This window comes from Neolamprologus brichardi, chromosome 3 (genome assembly GCF_056152115.1).
Source record: "Neolamprologus brichardi isolate AB-2024 chromosome 3, ASM5615211v1, whole genome shotgun sequence".
Lineage (NCBI taxonomy): Eukaryota > Metazoa > Chordata > Actinopteri > Cichliformes > Cichlidae > Neolamprologus > Neolamprologus brichardi.
In genome coordinates this window covers 13,419,658-13,441,030 of record NC_142106.1, presented here as the reverse complement: position 1 = coordinate 13,441,030, position 21,373 = coordinate 13,419,658, and the positions used below count along the sequence as shown (strand labels likewise).

Genomic DNA, 21,373 nt, shown 5'->3' with positions numbered 1-21,373 from the left:
TTTGACTGCTGAGTCTACACATGTACTTTTTATGTCTTGGGAATACTTCACAATAACTACCAAAACAGGACCCATTAAGTCTGTTTTAATGTTTTCTTTTTAACATTAACTGCTTTTCTTTCTCTGTCATCATAATTTTATTTTTATTTTTTATTTTAGTTGTTTTTAGGTGATTCGATGCTGTTTTATCTCGTTTTTGTTTTAATATAGGGCTGTTTTAATTTTATGTTTTATGTGTTTTATTTATTTATTTTGCTGTTTTCTGTTCTATTGTTTTAACTTATTTTCTGTACTGCACTTTGTTCCTGTGCTGGGTATTTTAAAGTGCTTTATAAATAAAATTGGATTGGATTGGATCATAAAGTCAGACTGGGATTAGGGAATCTGCTGCGTCTGTTACTCATCAGTGCACTTTGCTTCCAAAACACAAAAACAGCTGACCGTCAGACACTTTGGTTTAATCAGTCAGAAGCCACGAGTACAGCTCACGAAGACTTTATCCTGAATGCCAGTAAAGATAAGTCATGTTTTCAGTTGAAGCTTATCTCATACTGAAAGTCAGAGTTCAGCACGTTTCCTCATATTTTTACCAAGATTATGTTTTCTGAACCCACAGCGAGGCTGGGAATGATGTTTGTCTGATGATACAAACTGCTGACCTGTAGATAGACATTTGTGATACTGTGGGGACTGATGCAGTGACTTTCACTTCTAGGAAGATGAAACCGGTCAGAGGATGACTTCTCTGGTCACAGCCTGTAAATAAATGACTCAGCACAAACACAACTGGTCAAAATGTTCATTTCACTAATGTTCTTTGCTGTGGATGTTTGTCCGAAACAGCCACGTAAAAACGAACAGCTGCACATCCCTCACAATCACATCATCAGATCGTTGCTGTACTTTCTTTCTTTTCTGCTGGTCGCCACGTTGTCTGTGTGTAATTCTGTAAACAGGATGTGGTCAGACTTAATAAGACTAAAGCTGCGTGTGTCTCAGCAGTGCTTCTGTAAGCTGGCTGATCTCTGTCCTGTTTTTTTTCTGCATCTTCATCCCTACAGTTGTTAATTCCTGACTAGAAGAACATCTGGAAGCTGCTGAACATCTGTTTCTTTCCCGCTGAGCTTTAAAATATGAGCAAAACAGAAACAGGCCTTCAAGTGAGGAGTAATGGAGGTTGAGTGGCTGCGATTATTATCAGGTGTTCATGACATGAAAGGAGATGCTGCCACCTGTTGGCTGTAGTTGGTCACTGACGCTGTGGTGAAACGTGAACGTTAGATTATATTCTGTTGTCATGAATGAATTCACTTTAAAACGTATTCTACAAAATAAAGGTTTGTGCATGACAGAAATAAATAATACTAACAGCTACTCTTGGGGGCTTTATTATGCACACTGTTACACTTGACCTCATAAAATTCAGCAGACAGGGCCACCGTACATTGATCTAAAATGACATTTCTCATTTTAAAATTTTCTCAGTGAATCCATTCTGCACCTTGAAGGGGAGTTAAATGTTGTATTAGAGGAGCAGACTGAGCTTTAAGAGCCAAACAGCTTTTATCTTTGAGTCTGGTTGAAGAAGGTTTATAGTTAGTTTATCAAAATTCAGCACATAACTGAGAGGAAGTCTCATTTATAAGTCTTTCTTGGCCAAGTTCAAGTAAACCGATCAGATTGTCATTACTGAATGCTCTAATAATGATTAATGTGTCTGGTAAACACTGAAAACAGGTCGACCAGACCTAAACAGCACACTAGAGTTAACTGTTTCAGACAGGACTGGTACACATGGGAATGTTTTTGTTTTTTTAATGCTTCTTGTTTAAGCTCATTAGTTGGAAGCAATTTAACAGGCTCCCAACATGCTCTAAACTCTGGTTCATGTGTTGTTCAGACCTACTGTTGATCAGTGTTGGGGAGTAACGGAATACATGTACCGCCGTTACGTATTTAAAATACAAAATATGAGTAACTGTATTCCGTTACAGGTACCGTTTAAAAAGGTGGTATTTAGAATACAGTTACTTTGTTGAAATAAATGGATTACACGGCGGTACTTCCCTGTTTCATATTGTGGCGGGTCAGGACTGTTTGGGTTTTGTTTGACAGCTATGTTCTGTTCCAGGTGGCAGCGTTATGGTTGCCATGGTTACAGGGTGACGCTCTCTCTCTCTGTGTTTCCTGGGTGAGAGAGGCCTTTTTGTTGTTGTTGTGCTAAGCTAATAGGCAGAATGCTACAGGTATAGCTCTAAAGAATGTAGCATCATGGGCAGTGTAGTCCGTGCTGCAGGGAGAATGGACTGCCATACCCGTTATGTGTCTGTGAGCGAGGGAGGGAGAAAAAGGAAAAGTACGAGCTGTCATCGAGCAAAAACGGGAGCTGGAAGCATGTAAATATAATAATAACCACTGCAGCCAAGAAGAGAGCCTGATGAGCCCAGTTGTAAGTAAGCTATTAAGACTCGACTGTACACCGTGTTCGTGTTTTCCTCCAAAAACAATAAGTTCTGTTGGAGCAGCCTTTCAACACCTCTCTCTGTCTCTGCTAGCAAAGTTGACCCAGACAACAAAGTAAAGCTAGTTTTCGGCTACGAGCCCGACACAGAACCCACCGTATTAGCCAGAGGTCCCTTTACTACGGTTCGGAGCCGCGGACCTTCAGTAACAGTAATAAATCACAGCAATAGTACATTCATGTAGTTGTAAACAGCATGATAATATATTAAGTAATCCAAAGTATTCAGAATACGTTACTCTCATTGAGTAACGTAACGGAATACGTTACAGAATACATTTTGGGGCATGTAATCTGTAATCTGTAATGGAATACATTTTAAAAGTAACCTTCCCAACACTGCTGTTGATATGCTTCTTTAAAATAGTAGGCACAGTAATTATGCTAAGTACTGCTAGCAGTCCAACAATCAACCAGTAATAAGGGTTAAATATGATGCTTCATAACTAAAGGCTGTCACGCAGTGGAAATTTGTGTTTTTATGTTTTACCAATATGTGTATTGGTACATAGTGTTGATTTTATATTGCATGGTTTTATCCTCATATTTATATTATGTATTTTAGTGTTGTTGCACAATATTCTTCTAATCCACTGTGGACTAAGCAGACCATTGTAGGCCCTTGTGAGGTGGGGGCGTTCCCCGAGCTACCAGCTGCCAGACTGACCTGTTAAAGGGGATAGTGGGCCTGATGAAGGCCACAAGCCAAAACGCGTTGGTCAATTATTAAAGTTGTTCATCTTCCCTCAAGTGTTGCTGGAGTTCCTGCTTTGTGAAAGGGGATAGTGAGCGCAGAGGAGCGACGCACGAAAGGTGAGGAGGAGAAAAAGAAACGTGTGTAAGCCCGCACATGGGGCAACGAGTCGTTTGGCGATCCAGTCCCAACGGCAGGAACAGCAACAGTGGGTGGCGATGGCCGCAATTCACAGCAGGGCAGGGGTGTCCCTCTGCCTGCATGTGGCGGTGCTACGAGGGAGGCCGTGTTCAGGTGTGGAGTGGGGCGGGACTGTGCGGTGACGCGCTGTCAGCAGGAGACAGGTCTGCGACAGGAGCCCCCTCCTTGTTCTTCTGGCCGGCGTGGTTTCCATCCTGGAAGAGAAATTCCTCTCCTGTTTCAGATAAGGAACAAATTCTTCATTCACAAATGTCGTTTTCTGAAAACAAAGCCGTCCTTTTTTACTTTTCACAAAGAACTCTGCCTCTTCCTCTCATCTGTTAAATTTATGGACAAAAAACAAGCTCTGGTTCTGAATCATATGATTATTGAATTAGATCTGCTAGAAAACCCCTAAGTTATAATGTCTTTTTTTCTTTGTTTGTTGTTGTTTTGTTGTGTTTGTTTGCTTTGATTCTGTTTGGGGTTTGATTTTATTTATTTATTTGTTGTTGTTTGTACTTCCTGTTCATTATCTATCTTCTATATGTTGGAATTCAGCCTGTTCTGATACTATTTCATGTTGGGAAAATAGAATCTTTGTAGAGATTGCCATAATTGTTGTACATTTCTGTGCAAATAAAAAAAAAAATTAATAAATTAATAAAAAAAGTTTCAGATAAGGAACGTTCGCCCGCGTGTGGCTGGACTGTGGGATGTTGTCAGTCAGACTCTTTCAGATGGTGTTACACAGTGGATCAAAGTATTTAGTGTGACCTAATTAAAGTGAGGACCATCTATACCGAAGCACTTATAAATGAAACTGAAAAGACAACAGTACCTCAAGACTCAAACAAAACTCATACAAATGTTTAATGTAAGGTGCAAACATAACTCACCTTTTTATAAGATCGGGGAAACCTGCAGTCATGAGACTGAAGAAGTCACTTAAAACGTTTCTCCTACAAAACGTTACGTCCAGATGAACAGAATCAACTTTTCGAAACTCACCTGAGGTTTGCATAATACTGAAATGATGGTGGGAGCAGAGTCTTAAGTTTATGGGAGTTTATAGTTTTAAGGTGTTTCAGAGAGAATGAGACATACTGAGCAGTTGGAGCCACACTATACTTTAAGTTGGCTGCACTGGCTTTATCTGGTGCTGCGTATCATCCTCTGGACATACTAGCTCAGAATCAAAGACACACCTCCATCCTTCATCTCTCTGTCCTGCAGATCCTTCCGATTCCTAAAAGAAGAATAGAATAGAATAGAATAGAATAATCCTTTAACTGAATGCTGGTTGTCTGGATCAAATCGCTCATTCCAGAAACAAGGACATAGATCTTCCAGGTGAGCTCTGGTCAACTATACAACTATGACGTTAGGCTGAATGTTTTTAAATTGTCTCAGAAAACAAACAAACACATTCTTATAAGATTGAGGCAATAAAAATGCGACATTATTGTGTATTATTCCTGTCTAAGTTCACATCACTGAAAATAAACTAGTGCTTGATTTTTAAATTCTATTAGACTTATTTTATTAAACATATTCAACCACACACACAGTTAACACAAACCTCCTGCACTCAGATTTCCATCTTTCTAACAAAATTCATACAAGGTTCCCACAGTTGGATGAAGGTTTCATACCTATCCTTAGCAATGTCAGCCAGTGTCTTATACGACATAGCCCATGGGTTGATGTTAACATGAAGTATTTCTGTCTCTTACACATACACTTTTTTAATCCAGACACTACTATATATAATTAATAGTAAATAGTAGACATTAGGGATTATTAATTATTTTCCTACATCCATCAATCTTCTCTGTGGTCTCCATCTTTTCCTCCTACCATACCTGACAGCTCTATATGTGACATCCTTTGTCTAATATAACCACCACACATATCCAGATAAGGTCCCCTCTACTCCAGCAAAAACGTTTTTGGTTTAGAGTAGCATGGATCCCGCTGAGCTTTGACGTGTGAGCAGGGCAGACAGCTTACGTTTAGAATAAGAGTGGCTGTGATCATAACGTCTAAAGAAAGGACACGTGCTGCCACCTGTTGTCTTGTTTTATCGCTGAAGCTGTGAAATTATTTAAATCGCTTCAATACATCTTCTACATTGTTTAGTCTATAACAATAAAATGATTTCTGTTACTTTTAGCTGCTGTTTCTGCTGCTGAATTTTGACTTTATTGCCATGAGTCCCCCGCCCACATCGTGTTCGCGGTGCCTGTAGCTGTGGCAGAGCAGGTCAGCCACTAATCAGAAGGTCGGTGGTTCGATCCCAGGCATGCCATGCCAAATATCCTCGGGCAAGATACTAACCCCATGTTTGCCTACTGGTGGTTGTCAGTGTCCGGCAGCCTCGCCTCTGTCAGTGCGCACCAGGGCAGCTGTGGCTACAATGTAGCTGCCATCACCAGTATGTGGATGACTGGATGTAGTGTAAAGCGCTTTGGGGTCCATAGGGACTGAGTAAAGAGCTATCCAAATGCAGGCCATTTACCATTGTTGTGTGTTTAATTCTCCTATGTTAGATTTGCATATGTGCATATGGTCACAGCAGAGAGAGCACAATCTGGGTTACAGCAGCAGACAGATCCTTTTTTGAAACGTTCATTTTTTTGAATACGTATCAAATTCGGGATCATGGTTGTGTTGCACATTTAGATTAAAAGGAATAGAAACCAGTGTGGCTTTGTGAGTCCGCCTTTACTGTATATTCAGCAAATATATAGACATAGTACCAAGGGCGTAGCTTTGGTTTTGGCATTTGTGGGGACGGATGATTCAACCACCGAACGCTGCCCTGTTTCTTTTTTTTTTCCTTTTCGTCTTTGCTTCTTGATAAAAGCAGAAATATACTTGCCTACATATGCTATTCTACGTGCTTTTAAACTATTTAAAATTACAATTAATAGTTTTATATGTGAATTATATAAAAGTTAAATTACTATTAAGCAAATGACTGACTACGTATTTTAGACTTTAGTTTACTTCAGCCATATTCCATATAAATCAGGTATAATACAAAAATAAAAATGGCTTCAAATACAGTCATGACAATAAAAGAATATGACTTTAAGGACTTAACAACATTACTTCAGTTATACTACACCAACATCTCTGACACATTAGCACTAAGGAAACACTGAATGACCTGATGGTTTCTGTCCATAAAACTACTCGTCTAAGATTACCACAAAATTATCAACTTCACCTGTGATCTTGTGTCACCATCACTCTCTGAGCTTTGTGTTGGTTCTTCTGTCAGCTGACAAATAGGACAAACATGACAATAAGAATAAATTGTGGAGCTGCTTCAGTGTTTCTGTCAATTTGTGCAGATCTTGACTCGTCAGTAATGTTTGTAGGCTGAGTGCATTTTAAAAACAATTTGTGCAAACTGCACTACAAGTTGGAATATTTGCAAAATCTTGACTACCTCATGATATTTTGTCTCAAAAATTAACCCTATGAATATGTCAGGACCATTAGGATTAAATTATTGTGTCACCAACATTTAACGTTAGATATATAATTCTAACAGCGTCTGTAAACTAATATCCTGGCTCGCTCGAGGCTGCCGTTTTCTCTGACAGTTTCAATCAAAATTAGAAATGCTGCTCTGAGACTGAGAGAACTAATGTTGTGCAGTTAGTTTCCAAAACACGTTATTCATGGTTACATACAGTTTTAGACTGATGTGGGCCAAAGCCTAGCATAGCCTGTAACGTTATTATGACGGACACATTTTATGAGTGAACTTGACTTTAAGTGACTTACAGGTTTCTTTGAAAATTACTTTCTTATATCCAGGTTCTTCCTTTCTGCTGTTGTCCTCCTCTCTTCCTCGCAGCGCAGGTTTGCCGCTGCTAAAACTAAACAGAGCTCTCTGAAAGGCACAGCCAATCACGTTTGCCATATTTGTCACATGACTAGGACTCCAGTAGAGAACGTAATTTAACTCTTTCTGCACCGCTAGGTGAACGAGACGCTGACAGATCGTTTTTTTTCTTTCTATCGGGTTTGATTTTCTTTACTCGAAGAGATCAAATTATTGGTGGGGACATGTCCCTTCCGTCCATGCCAAATCTACGCCGTTACACAGTCTCACACAGCTTTTGTTAGGCGCACTGCAGTATGGCGAGTGGCTTGTTTACTCGCACTAAAGCTCCTCATTTCAGGAGATACTCCCTCTTGTGGTGTAACGGAGGAATAACTACTCTCACCAGCACTGTCTCATTGGAGACTAGGGCACAGATCACTTTACAACTAAAGAGAATAACAGAACATTTTAACCACCTGTGTGTGTGTGTGTGTGTGTGTGTGTGTGTGTGTGTGTGTGTGTGTGTGTGTGTGTGTGTGTGTGTGTGTGTGTGTGTGTGTGTGTGTGTGTGTCTTTAGGATGAACAAGAAAATAACATAAATTTCTTTATTTATATTCTCATTTGCTTCTGTTTTCAAATTCAAATTTTTATTTGTCACATACACAGTCATACACAGTACGATATGCAGTGAAATGCTTAGACAACTGCTTGTGACCTAAAGAAAAAAGAGAAGGCTATGAATAAGATAGGAAATAAATATGAAAATAAAAAAGGGTAAATTTAACCAGGAAGGAATAAAATAAAATAAAATATAAAAATTAAGTTAAGAACGAGATAACTGTACAACACAAATTAGAATGAAGGGTAAATTTAACTGGGAAAGAATAAGATAAAATATATAAATTAAAGTTGAAAATAAAATAACTGTACAACAAAATACACAGTATAGAAATATATAAGAATGTATGAAGAAAAAAAAAAAAAATATATATATATATATATATATATATATATATATATATATATATATGTATGTATATACACACAATAACAGCAGCTGTACAAGTATTAACTGGAAATGAGGAATATAATGTCCAGTGTTGTGCAATCCACATTATATAGTGTCTTGTGCAGTGCAAATATGCTCAAAGTGGTTTAAGTGATGAAGTGAAAACAATGTCCAGAATGTCCAGTGTGTGTGTAAGTTTGTATTTCTACATTTGTTTTCCACGGGTGGAGACTCTGGAGCATGAATGTCTATCAGATGAGCCATAACTGAATTCCAGTCTGATTGGTTCCGCGTGACTTCAGAAACCAGCTGGGCCAAAACGATAGCTCCTCCTCCCAGTGCAGAAAACACCAACCACAGTCAGCTGTTCCCTCAGTCGGGACTTCCCAGTCAGTGCTGCGAGTCCGCGCTGCTTCGGCTTTTCTTTATATTTTCAGATTGGGAGATTATTTTTAGATATATTTGGAATATACGAAAGGCTTTCCAATGGAACAAGACGAGCAGGTGAAACGTCTGCGTCCCACCGCGGACTATGGAGAGAGGTTCAGGCTCGCCCTGACCACTCTCAAGTCCTTTTTGGAACAAAGATGGCGACGGCAAATGTCATTTCGAGGCGTAGGACGTAAGGGGTGGAGCCCCGCACTGGAGCGTACGGTGCCCTGTGACGTTACCGGTGCCCAAGTGGAATTTTATGCTTCCTGACGAATCTAACGCAAAGGAATTATGGCTGCGATGCCATTGATTCTCGCTGCACTCCTCTCGACTATGGTTTTGGTGTCTGCGTTTAACGGTAAGTTGGGGTTATTTGTTAAGACGTTCCTCCTCGGTGCGTTTGTTGGTGTTCAATTTATACCAGTCTGACATTACTATATCACTGTAGATCGGTTAAACAAAATTACATAAGTACACTTAAATATCGCTTCACCTATTCTGATTCAGTTACGGGTGGGAAGAACTGCACATTTAACGTATGAAGAAAGACTGGGGTTATCACTTAATACAAATTCTCAAAAGAAGCAACTTTTCCAAACTGACTCCTCCCTCGGATCGACACACCAGCCATTCTCAGGCATCGACCGGCATGTTCTCTTGCAGTTGCAGGTCTGCTGTCATAGACGATTTGCAGCCTCTAAGGCTGGGGTGTCAATCGTACCGGCAACATAAGTTATTATGTCTGTTATTAATGTCTGTTATGTGGGAACGCGTGCAGGCCGGTGTTGTGCCAAAAAGTGATTGTCTGCCAAAAACTGATTTCCGGTGTTGTGCCAAAAAGTGATTGTCTGCCAAAAACTGATTTCCGGTATTTGCCAAAAAGCGATTGCTGATATTTAAAGTGCTATAAGTAACTTGTTGGGCTATAATATGTTAAACATATGTAAAATGCATCCCTCATGGATGACATAAAGTCATCTTGAGCCACAAACAACATTCTTGTAACAAGATAGAAGACGCAATCAGTTTTTGGCAGTGACTTTTATATAACCTTTATTTATGCAGTAAAAAAATCTCATTAACATTAAAAATGTGTTTTGTAAGAGTAACTTGCCCAACAGGACAGCAGAAATGGCAGCAAATATTACAATAGTTCAGTAAAAATATTTTAAGTGGGGATAAAGGACCGGATTGGTTATAATGTAAGTAGAGTTGTAAAGATACTTAAAAAACAGATAATTTTTTAATTCTTTATGTAACCCCTTTGTAAACTCTGTTCACCGAAGTCTATTTACGAACATACGTAAAGATATTACACATAAAAATACACAGAAACACTGGAAATCACTTTTTGGCACAACACCGGTACCTCTGTTTCTGTAGGCTGATCTGAAGTCGCAGCAATAAATCGCAAAAGCTGAAAAACATCACACTCTTTTCCGTGAATGCATTTAAATATTAGACTATTTACCTTAAACGTTGCACTGCAATAATATGTTGGGAATAGTTTGTTCAGACAAAGACTTGGATACTATAATAGTGTAAAACCAAACGTGATCATGTCATCACATCACACCCCAGTGAAGTAACCTGGGTTTATCCTTTTATAATGCACATTAGAGGTGCTACCTCAAAGGTTTATTTGCTAAACAAATCAGATTATAACCAAAAACCACAGTAACAGAACTGACTTGCAAATTTCTGAAACCCCCTGTTACTGAAAAAGATCTGTGTATTTATCTTTAGTTTTTAGTTTCAAAAGGAAACCTTGCTAATGTGCATTATAGGAGGGGGACGCACACATTTTGGCAGATGCAGCCACACAACCTGATAAAATCTATAGAGGGATAAACCCAGGATAATTCACTGGGGTGCGATGTGATGACATGCTCACGTCTGGGGTGGTTTTTTTTTTAAATCTCTGCTTTGTGTCGTTTCCTCTATCAGACCAAGAAGTCATCACAGCTCAGTCTGGACAGAACATCACTCTGACATGTCGAGCTCCAAACAACAAAAACATTATAGTTGTAGAGTGGAGCAGAGCTGACCTGGGAGAAGAATATGTCCTTTTGTACCGAGATGAGCAGCTGGATCCAGATGACCAGCATCCACATTTTAGGAACCGGGTGGTTCTGCAGGACAGACAGATGAAGGATGGAGACGTGTCTCTGAGGATGATGAATGTGACGACTAATGACACTGGAACATACGAGTGTCGTGTTTTCATGAGAGGAACAAACCGCAAGAAGAGAGCTCATCTGAAGACTGACCCCATCAGCAGCATCTACCTTCATGTTGATCCTCCAGGTGAGTGAGTAGAGTTGAGTGTGTGATCAGAGGTGAAGCTGCTTCCTGGTTGTTGATGTTTGTTTCTAAAGATGTTGTTGATGAGACTTTGTAGAAAGCAGCTGGTCTGAGTGATGTGATCAGAGTGCAGTAGATAATGTCTGACAGCAGTTTGAAGAGGAAATGGATTCTGTTCTGTTCTTCACTCATCACCTACCTGACAGCTGACACCTCACACCTGTTTCTCACCTGCAGATCAGACAGGAGGAATCACAGAGGATGGATCTTTTGGACTGAAAGTTGGTCTTCCAGTTGTTATTTTCCTTCTTCTTGCTGGTGGCGCCTTTGTTGGTTATTTGATCTACAGAAAATATAAACAACGTAGCCAGGACTCATATTGCCCCACCACTGAACCACAGATTGAAATGTCTGAGAGATTTCTGAGTTCTGAATCTCCTGCTGATGAACACAATGACAGAAATGACCCGGAAGAAAACAGCTGTCACCAACACTCCACAAGGATTCCTGAAGCCACTCTGACACTTGAGAATGAACTTCATCCTCCTCCTCAGGAAACAGCAGGACTGCTTCCAGAGAGAAACATCAGAGTGCAGTAGATAATGTCTGACAGCAGTTTGAAGAGGAAATGGATTCTGTTCTGTTCTTCACTCATCACCTACCTGACAGCTGACACCTCACACCTGTTTCTCACCTGCAGGTCAGACAGGAGGACACACGGAGGATGGAGGAGAGAAGAGTGGATCTGTTGGACTAATAGCTGGTCTGGTAGTTCCCGCTGTGCTTCTTGTTGCTGCTGTTTCTGGATGTTTGATCTACAGAAAACATAAGAAGCAGGATCAGGATTCATACCAGCCTCCTGTTGAAATGTTTGAAATGCCTCAGAGCTTTTCCACCTGAGCTCTGAGTCTCCTTCTGTTGCTCCAAATTCCCAGCGTGTCACTCAGCACAGGAACAAACAGATGATCTGAGGATGTGTTTATCATGAAAAGAGCCCAAAATTTAGTTTTCAGGGTATTATATGAAGGGGAATTATTTCTGTGAATGAAAAACTGACTGAAATCCTGGATTCTGTTCTTCTCTCACCACCAGCTCACACCTTCTTCTCACCTGCAGGTCCTCCAGGAGGACATGGAGGGTTTGTGGGACTGATAGTGAGTCTGTCAGTTTTGGTGTGTTTATTCTTGTACCGAATGATTTGATCTGTAAAAGAAGAAAAGGGAATGGTGCTGAATATGTGATTTCTGCTTCTCAGAGATCCTGTTAAAGTCTAAAGACATTGGGAGGGTTTCACACTGTTTGGAGCAGGGAAACAGGTACTAATGGTGCAATACTGGTGGTGTTGTTGCTCTTTTGATCTATAGAATTGATAAACAACACAGTCGAGATTCACATTGTCCTCCCAGTGAGCCGCAGAATCAAATGTCTGAGATCTTTCTACAGCTGAATTATGAATCTGCTGCTGATCACAGAGACAGAAATCATTTAAAAACACACAGAGGCCACCAACACCCCACAAAGGTCCCGGACTTAACAAACTTAACTTAACTTAAAGGTCCCTGACTTCACTGACACTACAGTCTGGGAAAAAAAGCATTTTTTTCTGTGGCTACAAACAAGCCAATAGCATCTATCAACATTAAAGCAGCAGCAGCATTACTGACATGTCTCAGTGTTCCTGTCAATTCAGCTTTAAAGTGACCAAAACAACCTCCAGCTTCAGTTGTGTAAGCTTGAATTTTGCTCTTATTATTCTTATTGCTTGTGTCAGTCGTGACTTCACCTTGAATGATTTGGATGTATTTTTGACTGTAACTTGATGATTTTTGTATATTTGTGCAATAATTTGATGCCATGGACCAAGTTGTAATTTGGCATAGTAATTAGTGCAGTTATTGGTGAGTTGTAGTTATTTGTTTGTGGTCTGTGCATTTGTTTAATAGTTAATCCCAGGCACTGATTTGTATATTGGACAGCTGCATGTGGAATAAAAGGAGCAAATGGTACAGAAGTGTATTTTATGTGTTTATTGTTGCGCGTCATCTGTGTCCTCATGTTTAGCCTGCCGCGGCCATTGGTTGGAGGAGCCACAACATCTATATTATTGCTAATATATATTGTAATATATCTACATCATGGAGAAAGCACTTCTGGATGGATGCAAACTGCATTTCGTTGCCTTGTACCTGTGACATGCGCAAAGACAATAAAGTTGAATTCTATTTAATTCTATTCTGTTCTATTCTATCCACATACGGGGACATTTGTTTGACATTTTGATAAAGTAGCAGTTTAATGTCCTCGTACATGGATATCAGGACTTGTAGAAGAAAATTGTGTTTTGGTCTAGATCAGGGGTCTGCAACCTTTCACATCCGAAGACCCACTTGGAACCAGTTTCCACGCAAAAGAAAACACTGGGAGCAGCAAATACTTTTTGAAATGAAAATGAAGATAACACTTTATATTTATATGTATGAACACATTTTGAACTCTTAAAGAAAAATAACAAAAGGACACCCAGCTGAACTAAAATGATCCAAACTGTTGTGAGCCTCAGTTGTGTGGGCATCGAAGGACTACCTAGTGCAAAGAATATACATGGATACAGTTGTGCATAAGCCGACTATTTCTTTTTCTACATATATATGCATCAAAATACCCGTGTTTGAAAAATGAACAGTGAAAGCAACAGCAAAAAGAAAAACATCCTTCAGGCTGGACTGAACAAAGTGATATTTTATCGGCAAAACTTTTAATGAACGTTTAAAAAACATTTTACTGTTGTATGAAATCAAACTCTTATTTTAGCAACAATATCAAAAACATTAAAACACTGAACACTTATTTACATAGTAAGTATTTAAAGCTCCATATCCAGCATAAGTTACTTGCACTGGTGTCTTGGGACGACTCCATCTCGTCTCACTTAACCCGTTTTTTAACGAATGCTGTGTTCTGGTAATTTGACAGCATACATGCTACTGCAAACAGTTGGTTGATATTGTAAACAGGTGACATGGTGATGATGCCATCAAAAAGTTTGTTCTGTTTGATCCTCCTAATGACTCGCTCCACATGTAGCCCGAGTCTGACTGTGGCCTGCGTCTCCTTAACCTGGTTCTTCTTCTTCTTCTGCTTACATACAAAAGGTGGGCGGTACACTTTGCATTTACAACAATCTGTGATGAGGAAGCCCTTATCTACCATCACTGCCATGTCTTCAGTCAACTTCTCAGCAATGCCTGATTGTTTGAATAGTTCCTTGTCACTAACCGAACCTGCGTACAGATCAGAGATGAATGTGACTGGACCATGTGGGGCTATGCCAACCAGGGCTTTCATCGTGCAGCGGGATTTGTACGAAGAGGACGTTTCACTCTGGAGAAGTGGTGAGGATGGTGTCTGACACCTCAGCTCTGCACAGTCAAGGATCACCTGGGTGTCTGAGAAACCTTTGAATTCCTCAGGGAGGTAAGCTTGCACTTCTGCACGTGTAAGCCAGATGCACTGAGACCCCAGTGCAGTGGCAAGAAAACTTGTCCATGTTGCAATGATGCGGCTCACTGTGGACTGCTGTATGTTGAATCGATGAGCCAGGTCCCTCTCCTTCAGACCAACAGACAGGAAAACCAGGAAAAGAAAGAACTCGTCGATTGGCTGGAGCAGCTGCCTCTGAAAGGTTAAAACAAAAGAGAAAATGTTACTCCTTAAGCTACGAACTAGTAAGATCATGCTTTTCTTGGCTAAATGTTTTGTAAGATTGCTGTAATGGTTATGCACACCATACTGTACTGTCAGGGTTGAATTTTACTTAATAAAGTTGTTTTTATTATCTTTAGATACAAACTGCAAACGTCCTCATATGAGTTGTAGGACCAGTCGTAGTAGGACTTGTTAACAGTCCTACTAAGAGGCAGGTCAAATGTCAACAGCACTTCATCCATGTTTATGATCTCGTCCGGTCCGAAGGAATATTCGTTTATCTTTCTTAGTGTGAATTTGCGCAAGTTTGTTATTTTCTCTGCAGAGTCGGGAGGGAGTTGCTGACACACAGTCATCTGCGCCCTGATGGACAGTCCTTTTCGTTGGCGACTGTTTTGGCTTTCAGTCGGATCTGCACAGTTGAAACACCTCGCCCATTTGCTCTCTGTGTGTTCACCCAGTCTTCAATACATTTGGGCCATCTGCTCTTATTTCCTCTGAAAGCTGTTTTTGTCTTTTTGGACTGAGCCAGTTTGTCACGCTGGCGTCTCCAACGTCTCACCATTGATTCATTTATACCAAGGCTCTATTTTCCCTCGCTGAGAGCTTTAATTTGAAAGCTGCATCATATACATTTCTTTTGTTTGCCATACTGAAGGTTTGTGAATGAAAGCTTCCTTTGCTCCTGTAATACTCCTTTTTCAAATCAAGTTTGTTTTTCGCGCCACTTTCGTAAGGGACTACGTTGCCCACAGAAAAGCTGCACCTGACTCAAAGGGTTCAAAGCTTGTGCAAAAAGTAGTGGCTTGTAGCCCAAAAATTACGCCACATAAACACAACGCCATCGCACCTCTAGTTCTAACTACCAACAAAGCCATAGCCTACCGTTTGTGTGTGTGCAGGTGTCAACACTTCTTCGTTCGTATTGGCAGCTGACTTGGCTCTTGAAGCCCGGATCATTTTATAGATGCAAGGCTCAATCAAAACCCAGAATGCCACCAAATGATTATAGCTTGGAAATCTATTCACAAGAGAGACAAACATCGTGTCAATCATTAATTAACATCACACATGAAACATACAGTCAGCAGATAAAAAGTAAATAGCTATGTTGTTTCCATGAAGACTGGAAACACTTGAAATTTAACTTCGATGTACCTGGTATAGAATTGGATGTCAGTGTCAGAGCCAGCAAACCGCTGCAACCCAAACTCTCGCTGGACACGTAACTCCTGTATTTCCTTCCTCAGACTCTCCACGTCTTTGGACAGGTCTTCTGCTGATGGCTCGGGGACTGGGCAGTAGTCATGATCTCTTGTAACGCTGTGCTGACCTTGATCCCCAGGATGAGTGACTAGTTCAGGGGGTCGCTCCGTTCTCTCCCAAACACTACTCCGCGTTGGTTCAACTTTATAATCATTCCACTGAAAAAGTGTCGGGACGGCATCTTTAATAAGCCGCCTTCGACCACCAAGGGCTGTTGGTCCTGCATCCTTGGCTGCTGGCTCCCTGATAAGAGAGAAAACAAAATCATTTTCATTCTTTTTTGTTAATTTTTGTAGAAAATGGGCCACGTTTTTGGTGACAGTAGGGAAGCAAAAACTCCCTTATTACAGTCAGAATCAAGAGGGTGGGGAGGCGAGGAAGACAGAACAAAAGGCACGCTGTGGCAAGATTAATAATAACTAATGATTCAATTCAGAGAGGTGCATAAATGCACAGTGGGCGAAAATGTGATTAATAAAGAGTGCATTATGTCCTAAGGGTTTAAACAGCTCCAAGAATTAGAAGAACCTATTTAAAACAGTTTTAAAGTTAAAATCATTTCTATGTGTTTATTGTAGCTTTTCTTCTTTTAGTTTTCCCACCACCTGAAGCAGGGTTAAAGTAACACAGTTTCACTATCATGTAGCGTTAGTCTCACCTCACCCAGCCTCAATATGCTTACTTGACAGCACTCCTTGGTATTAAGTCACACCCAGAGAAAGGCTTTGATATATTCACCTTGCAGGGATGCTTTCTGCAGATAGCCAGATTTGTGCTATCCGTTTTAGCTTTGCCGTCTGTGTTCTGTTCAACACATCCAGTCTCATTTTTCTTCTTATCTTCTCTGCAGATGCCTTCTCTGCCTTTCTGCCTACAAAATAAACATAAACATTTCAGTATTTCTACTTTAGAGCTTGCTAACTAAGAAAACACGACACAAAGCACACTATGCATGCAGCTATGTGGTTTTGCACTCATCAGAAACCACAACGATAGTCTAGTAAATAATGAAAACACTTATGTTAGAAAGCTTAGCACAAGCGGAATACGCCGGCTGGAAGCTCCCATCTTTCGGTCTTGGCGCAACAGTTATAAACAATGGTTAGCCGCGTTCACCACGGCAGCCGGATGCTGCCAAAATAGCGACGCCTGGAGGGGGAGGGGGCGAACCTGTGTGACGTCATCTCCCGGAGCCTGAACAGAGCTTGCTGCTCCCTGCGCAGTACTACAAATACTACTAGTTTCTAAATAAGAAATCGCATCCAGTTTACTAATAGCTGGGTGCAAGATCTGGCTATTTTCAAGCCACTAAACTGTGAGTACGTCGTCATTCAAACAAAGTTAAGTCAGCTGGAGTGCGTGGAGTATAATGGCCATTATAAGATGAGATAACCTTTATCAGTCCCACACAAATTTGTGTTGTCACAGCAATTAGTGGACAGTGCAAAAGTTATATAGCAAAAATACAATAAGAATAAAACTTTTAACAATTAATGTTATACATTTATCAATGAATTGCAAATATCTCATTGTCATATTATGTGTCCATAATTGTAAAGTAGATGCAAACTACTACATTTAAAATCGGGCAAGATATTACTTTAAACCCATTGTTGTCCTCCGTGCACACAGGGGAAATTTTCAGCGGTTTTCACATTGAGGCCGTATGAATCCTCAAAACTTTATGTGGCGATTGCCGGACACTAAGAGCAATCTTTTGATTGGGGTTTGGGGTGGTGTTTACCTCCGACTGGTGCTCTTTGTTGTTGTCCTTGCGTTCGTCGTCTTTTTTCGGAGTTCATGTGTAGCGTTGGTACCCAGTCTGGATTTGTTTGATCCATTTCATAGGCAGGCTTCCCTACAGCGATGTGAAAGAGTTAGCGAAGCACGTGTGTCTGCAAAGTCACTCAATACGATGTTTGTTCGGATTGTATAACCTCCGAGCGCATCAACAATCAAATTATTAAGCTATAAAGAGTGATGTGAACATATATAGAACTTACCGGAGTGAAAATGTCGGGAGCACACCAACAGATATTTGGAGATGGAAGCGAACTGGAGATCAACTCGTCCCACGGCTGCTATCCAGGCTAGACGCCTTCTTTTGGTAAGTTCCGCTATACGATCTCCCTCATGTTGCTTCCAGGTGGGGAAAGAATGAAAAGATATTCCATTCCCAAGCTTCTTCCCTTGCCGGTCGTGCGATCGAACATTACAGCCGATCACACAGCAGTTACGAACCATGGCTGATGTGTGTGCTTTCGCTCCTCTTTCGCTTGAGCCCCGAAATATGGCGCGTCAGCCCAAAAGCCTTTCCACGCCCACCCACGTGACATCACGCGCCAAAGCCCTGTAAGATAGTGATGTCCTGTGTGTCGAAGCGCGTGTCAGGGGAGTTTTTGCGAAGCACGTATCGAGGCTCGCTTTGATTACGTGTGCAGTGACGTTCGAGGCCTCGCGGGCAGTCCGTACCACGTGACTGATTCAGGAAGTGGCTCGCCGGTTCGCGCCAGATTCGAAATAAAATGGGCAGCAAAACACAGCGGATTCCCATCACACTGTGTTGTTGAACTGGATTATGTACGTGCTACATAGTTACTTCAGCTTTTCTTCTTCGATGGAACCAGCAAGGAAGAGATTTTTTTAATTTAATCTCCTAATAAAGTATGCACAGAGTAATAAATATCACAAAAGATAAGTACCATAATATAAATAAACAACACTATAGATCCTATAATCCGATTTCTGTCTTTTAGTTTATTAAAAAGTGAAGCGCCACACAGTTTGTGTGATTATCCAGATGTACATAAGCATGATTACACAGTTACACAATCATACCAAAACTCTGTCCTGATAGTTTCCACTTTCTCTTTTGTGTCAGACATATTGTAAGAGCCAATTAAAGGTTAATTTTATTGGTACTGGTAAAATGATTAGAAGAGAAATATACATGTTTGATGTTAAGAATATAATTTCTAGTTAATTTCAAAATACTGTTTTGTTAAAGGTATAGAATATAGAAGTGTGACATTCTAATGCGCTTTTTAGTATTTGGGTGTTCGGGGACACTATAATTACGTAGTTGGGGAGTCGGATAAGCTGGAAGCAACACAGTTTTTTGACCGAGTCTTGCCATGTAAATTAAAAGTTTCAATAAACATCTTTTTTGCAAGAAAAGTACCTGGACTTGCTCGCGTTTCAAATGCATGTTGCCAGACTGACTCCTAAAGGTGGTACAGAAGAGTGAAATAGAGACGGAGTGCCGCCACTACACATACTGAGACAATATTCGGGATAAATAACCATGAAAACAATTTATTTATTCAGTTTAGAGGTTTACACATCCCATCAAAGAGCCTGTTTCACTTGAATCGTCCACTTGATGGCGCAGTAGAGCAAATGAATCATCACAATGCTTTGACCACGAGTCGACCAGTGTGATGGAAAGCTTCAGTTCATCACGAGGCTTCATCTTATGGAACGCCAGGACTGCCATAATGAATTAATTAAATACACGATTAAATAACTGAGTATCATCCTTAAATAAACGTTTTAGTGTGTTTGTACAGGTGGCTACAGAATGGATCAACGTCCTCCACAAGCACAGCGGCCGGAGCAAAATGATAGATTAACATAATTGGAACCACACCTGAATATTTGGCTGAATATTACACAGCTTCACTCCATGTACACCTTACACTGAAGAACAAGCTTCAAGGTCAACCGATCTCTCCCTGAAGACAAAATGCAGTTCGAGAGCAACAGCGTCAACTTCAAGACTCAACAATGTGAACACACAGCAACACTGCCCTAAACCCTAAAGGGTTCAGCAGCATGTACAAATACCATGGATGGATGGAAGTATGCGCTCCCAATCACAAGCTGGGAGGTTCGCCAGCGACATCACTGTGTGTGAATGGACTTGAGAAGACTGTCTGAGTTTCACATTTGTCATACTGGGAGCTGAAAAGGCAAAGGAAGAGACTGAAAAGAGTGAAAGACAAAAAGCAAAGCTGAAGAAGAACGGCCCACTGGGTTGTTACTAGATCAGGGAAGGATGACTGGATTATAAAACAAGTGAATAAGATGTAGCAGAGGGTTGAGTTTCCTGTTTCTGATGTATGGGTGAAGCTTGCACCCAGATACACACTCTGATTACATGAGAACAAACTTGTTTTGTGAAATACATGATGACATGTTATACGTTTTATGTTTGGGGAAGAAAAAAAAAGGAAAGCAAAGTTAAATGAAATGATTGGGTCTGTGAAAATGAAAAATAAGTTTAAAAAAAAGCACAGACCTGGGGAAGAAATCCACATTCCTGTGCTAAAACATTGATATGAAGTGTTTAGGAAGCTTTTAATGGTGAACATTTGTGTTGTGTGAACTCTGCAGCTGCTAAAGAAAAACATTTTCTCTGTGTGTTTAGCAGGTGAAACTAGATCAGTTGGCCCCAGACTTTCCAGAATGGGAAATATTCGGGAGCACTTGTGGGCAACCAGTAAATATAAGTCTGATTTCAGACCATGTAAGCATCAGTTGTTAATTAAAGCCAGAAGCAGTGACTGCAGCACTGCATGGCAGGTTCTAACCCCTACAGCCTGTTATTTCACCTGAAGGCAAAACTTTCCCTGTTATTTTTCCGGTAGATTTTGGGGTTTTTGTTTTAGTACCAGGCTGATTCTGCCAGTTAGGTTTGGGTTGTTTTCTTTTCTTCCCCATGTTTTTATGTGATTATTAATTGTGGTATCACAAAGGGTGGGAATGTGGTGGCAGATTTCTTTTCTCATGTATTAATCACATATTTAATTATATCACATTAGTTATAGTAATATCATTTTCTCACTTTACAATAGTAAGAGCACTCCTGTCACTACTTTACATGCACGTGGAAAGTTAACACAGTGAGGCCATTGTAATGAGAGACATTAAACAGATAGTGGGACTCCTTCTGCTTATCAGGGATGTAAATCCTTAGGTGAGGGCTAAGCAGAAAACAAGGTCATAATTCTCTCTGTGAGGGAGGAGGTATAGCTACAGTTTTAAGCATGTTCAGCTCTAGATTGTGCTGACTGCACCAGAGTACCAGCCGCTCAACTTCCTGTCTGTATGCAGACTCATCACTATCCTGAATGAGGCCATTGACGGTGGTGTCGTCTGCAAACTTTAGGAGTTTAACAGCAGAGTTCTTGGAGGTGCAGTCGTTAGTGTAGAGGGAGAACAGTAGTGGTGAGAGGACACATCTTTGAGGGGCACCAATACTGAGGGACCGAGTTTCAGAGGTGATCTCCCCCAGCCTCACTTGCTGCTTTCTGCCTGTCAGGAAGCTGGTGATCCACTGACAGGTAGCTGGTGACACGCTGAGCTGGGAGAGTTTGGAAGAGAGAAGTTCAGGCATGATGGTGTTAAAAGCCGAA

At 40.7% G+C, this 21,373-nt stretch overlaps 2 protein-coding genes and 1 pseudogene across 2 annotated transcripts; 1 reads left to right on the top strand and 2 right to left on the bottom strand.

The window, feature by feature from the left end:
• Window positions 1–8,630: 8,630 nt before the first annotated feature.
• Window positions 8,631–12,996, top strand: LOC102784842 (myelin-oligodendrocyte glycoprotein-like). Its single transcript, XM_087838843.1, has 4 exons — window positions 8,631–9,056; window positions 10,652–10,988; window positions 11,686–12,506; window positions 12,541–12,996. Exons 1-3 carry the CDS (start codon window positions 8,973–8,975, stop codon window positions 11,883–11,885), a joined length of 621 nt encoding a protein of 206 aa, XP_087694969.1. The 5' UTR covers window positions 8,631–8,972; the 3' UTR covers window positions 11,886–12,506; window positions 12,541–12,996.
• Window positions 12,997–13,868: 872 nt separating this feature from the next.
• On the bottom strand, window positions 13,869–14,773 carry LOC148103556 (uncharacterized; annotated as a pseudogene).
• A 775-nt stretch (window positions 14,774–15,548) lies between these two features.
• Window positions 15,549–18,448, bottom strand: LOC148103555 (uncharacterized). The gene is made up of 5 exons (XM_087838137.1): window positions 17,960–18,448; window positions 17,701–17,814; window positions 16,695–16,827; window positions 15,849–16,199; window positions 15,549–15,711 (listed from the first exon to the last, which is right to left on the bottom strand). Exons 1-5 carry the CDS (start codon window positions 18,198–18,200, stop codon window positions 15,549–15,551), a joined length of 1,002 nt encoding a protein of 333 aa, XP_087694263.1. The 5' UTR covers window positions 18,201–18,448.
• Window positions 18,449–21,373: the final 2,925 nt, after the last annotated feature.

Bases quoted from the DNA above. Each gene is read 5' to 3' on its own strand.
- LOC148103555 (XM_087838137.1), bottom strand. From the start codon at position 18,200: ATGGTTCGTAACTGCTGTGTGATCGGCTGTAATGTTCGATCGCACGAC. The intron at 16,200-16,694 runs GTGAATATATCA...CTCTCTTATCAG, and splicing joins GCAGAAAGCATCCCTGCAAG to GGAGCCAGCAGCCAAGGATG. The intron at 15,712-15,848 runs GTACATCGAAGT...TCTTGTGAATAG, and splicing joins GACATCCAATTCTATACCAG to ATTTCCAAGCTATAATCATT.
- LOC102784842 (XM_087838843.1), top strand. From the start codon at position 8,973: ATGGCTGCGATGCCATTGATTCTCGCTGCACTCCTCTCGACTATGGTT. The intron at 9,057-10,651 runs GTTAAGACGTTC...ATCACAGCTCAG, and splicing joins ACGGTAAGTTGGGGTTATTT to TCTGGACAGAACATCACTCT. The intron at 10,989-11,685 runs GTGAGTGAGTAG...TCTCACCTGCAG, and splicing joins CCTTCATGTTGATCCTCCAG to GTCAGACAGGAGGACACACG.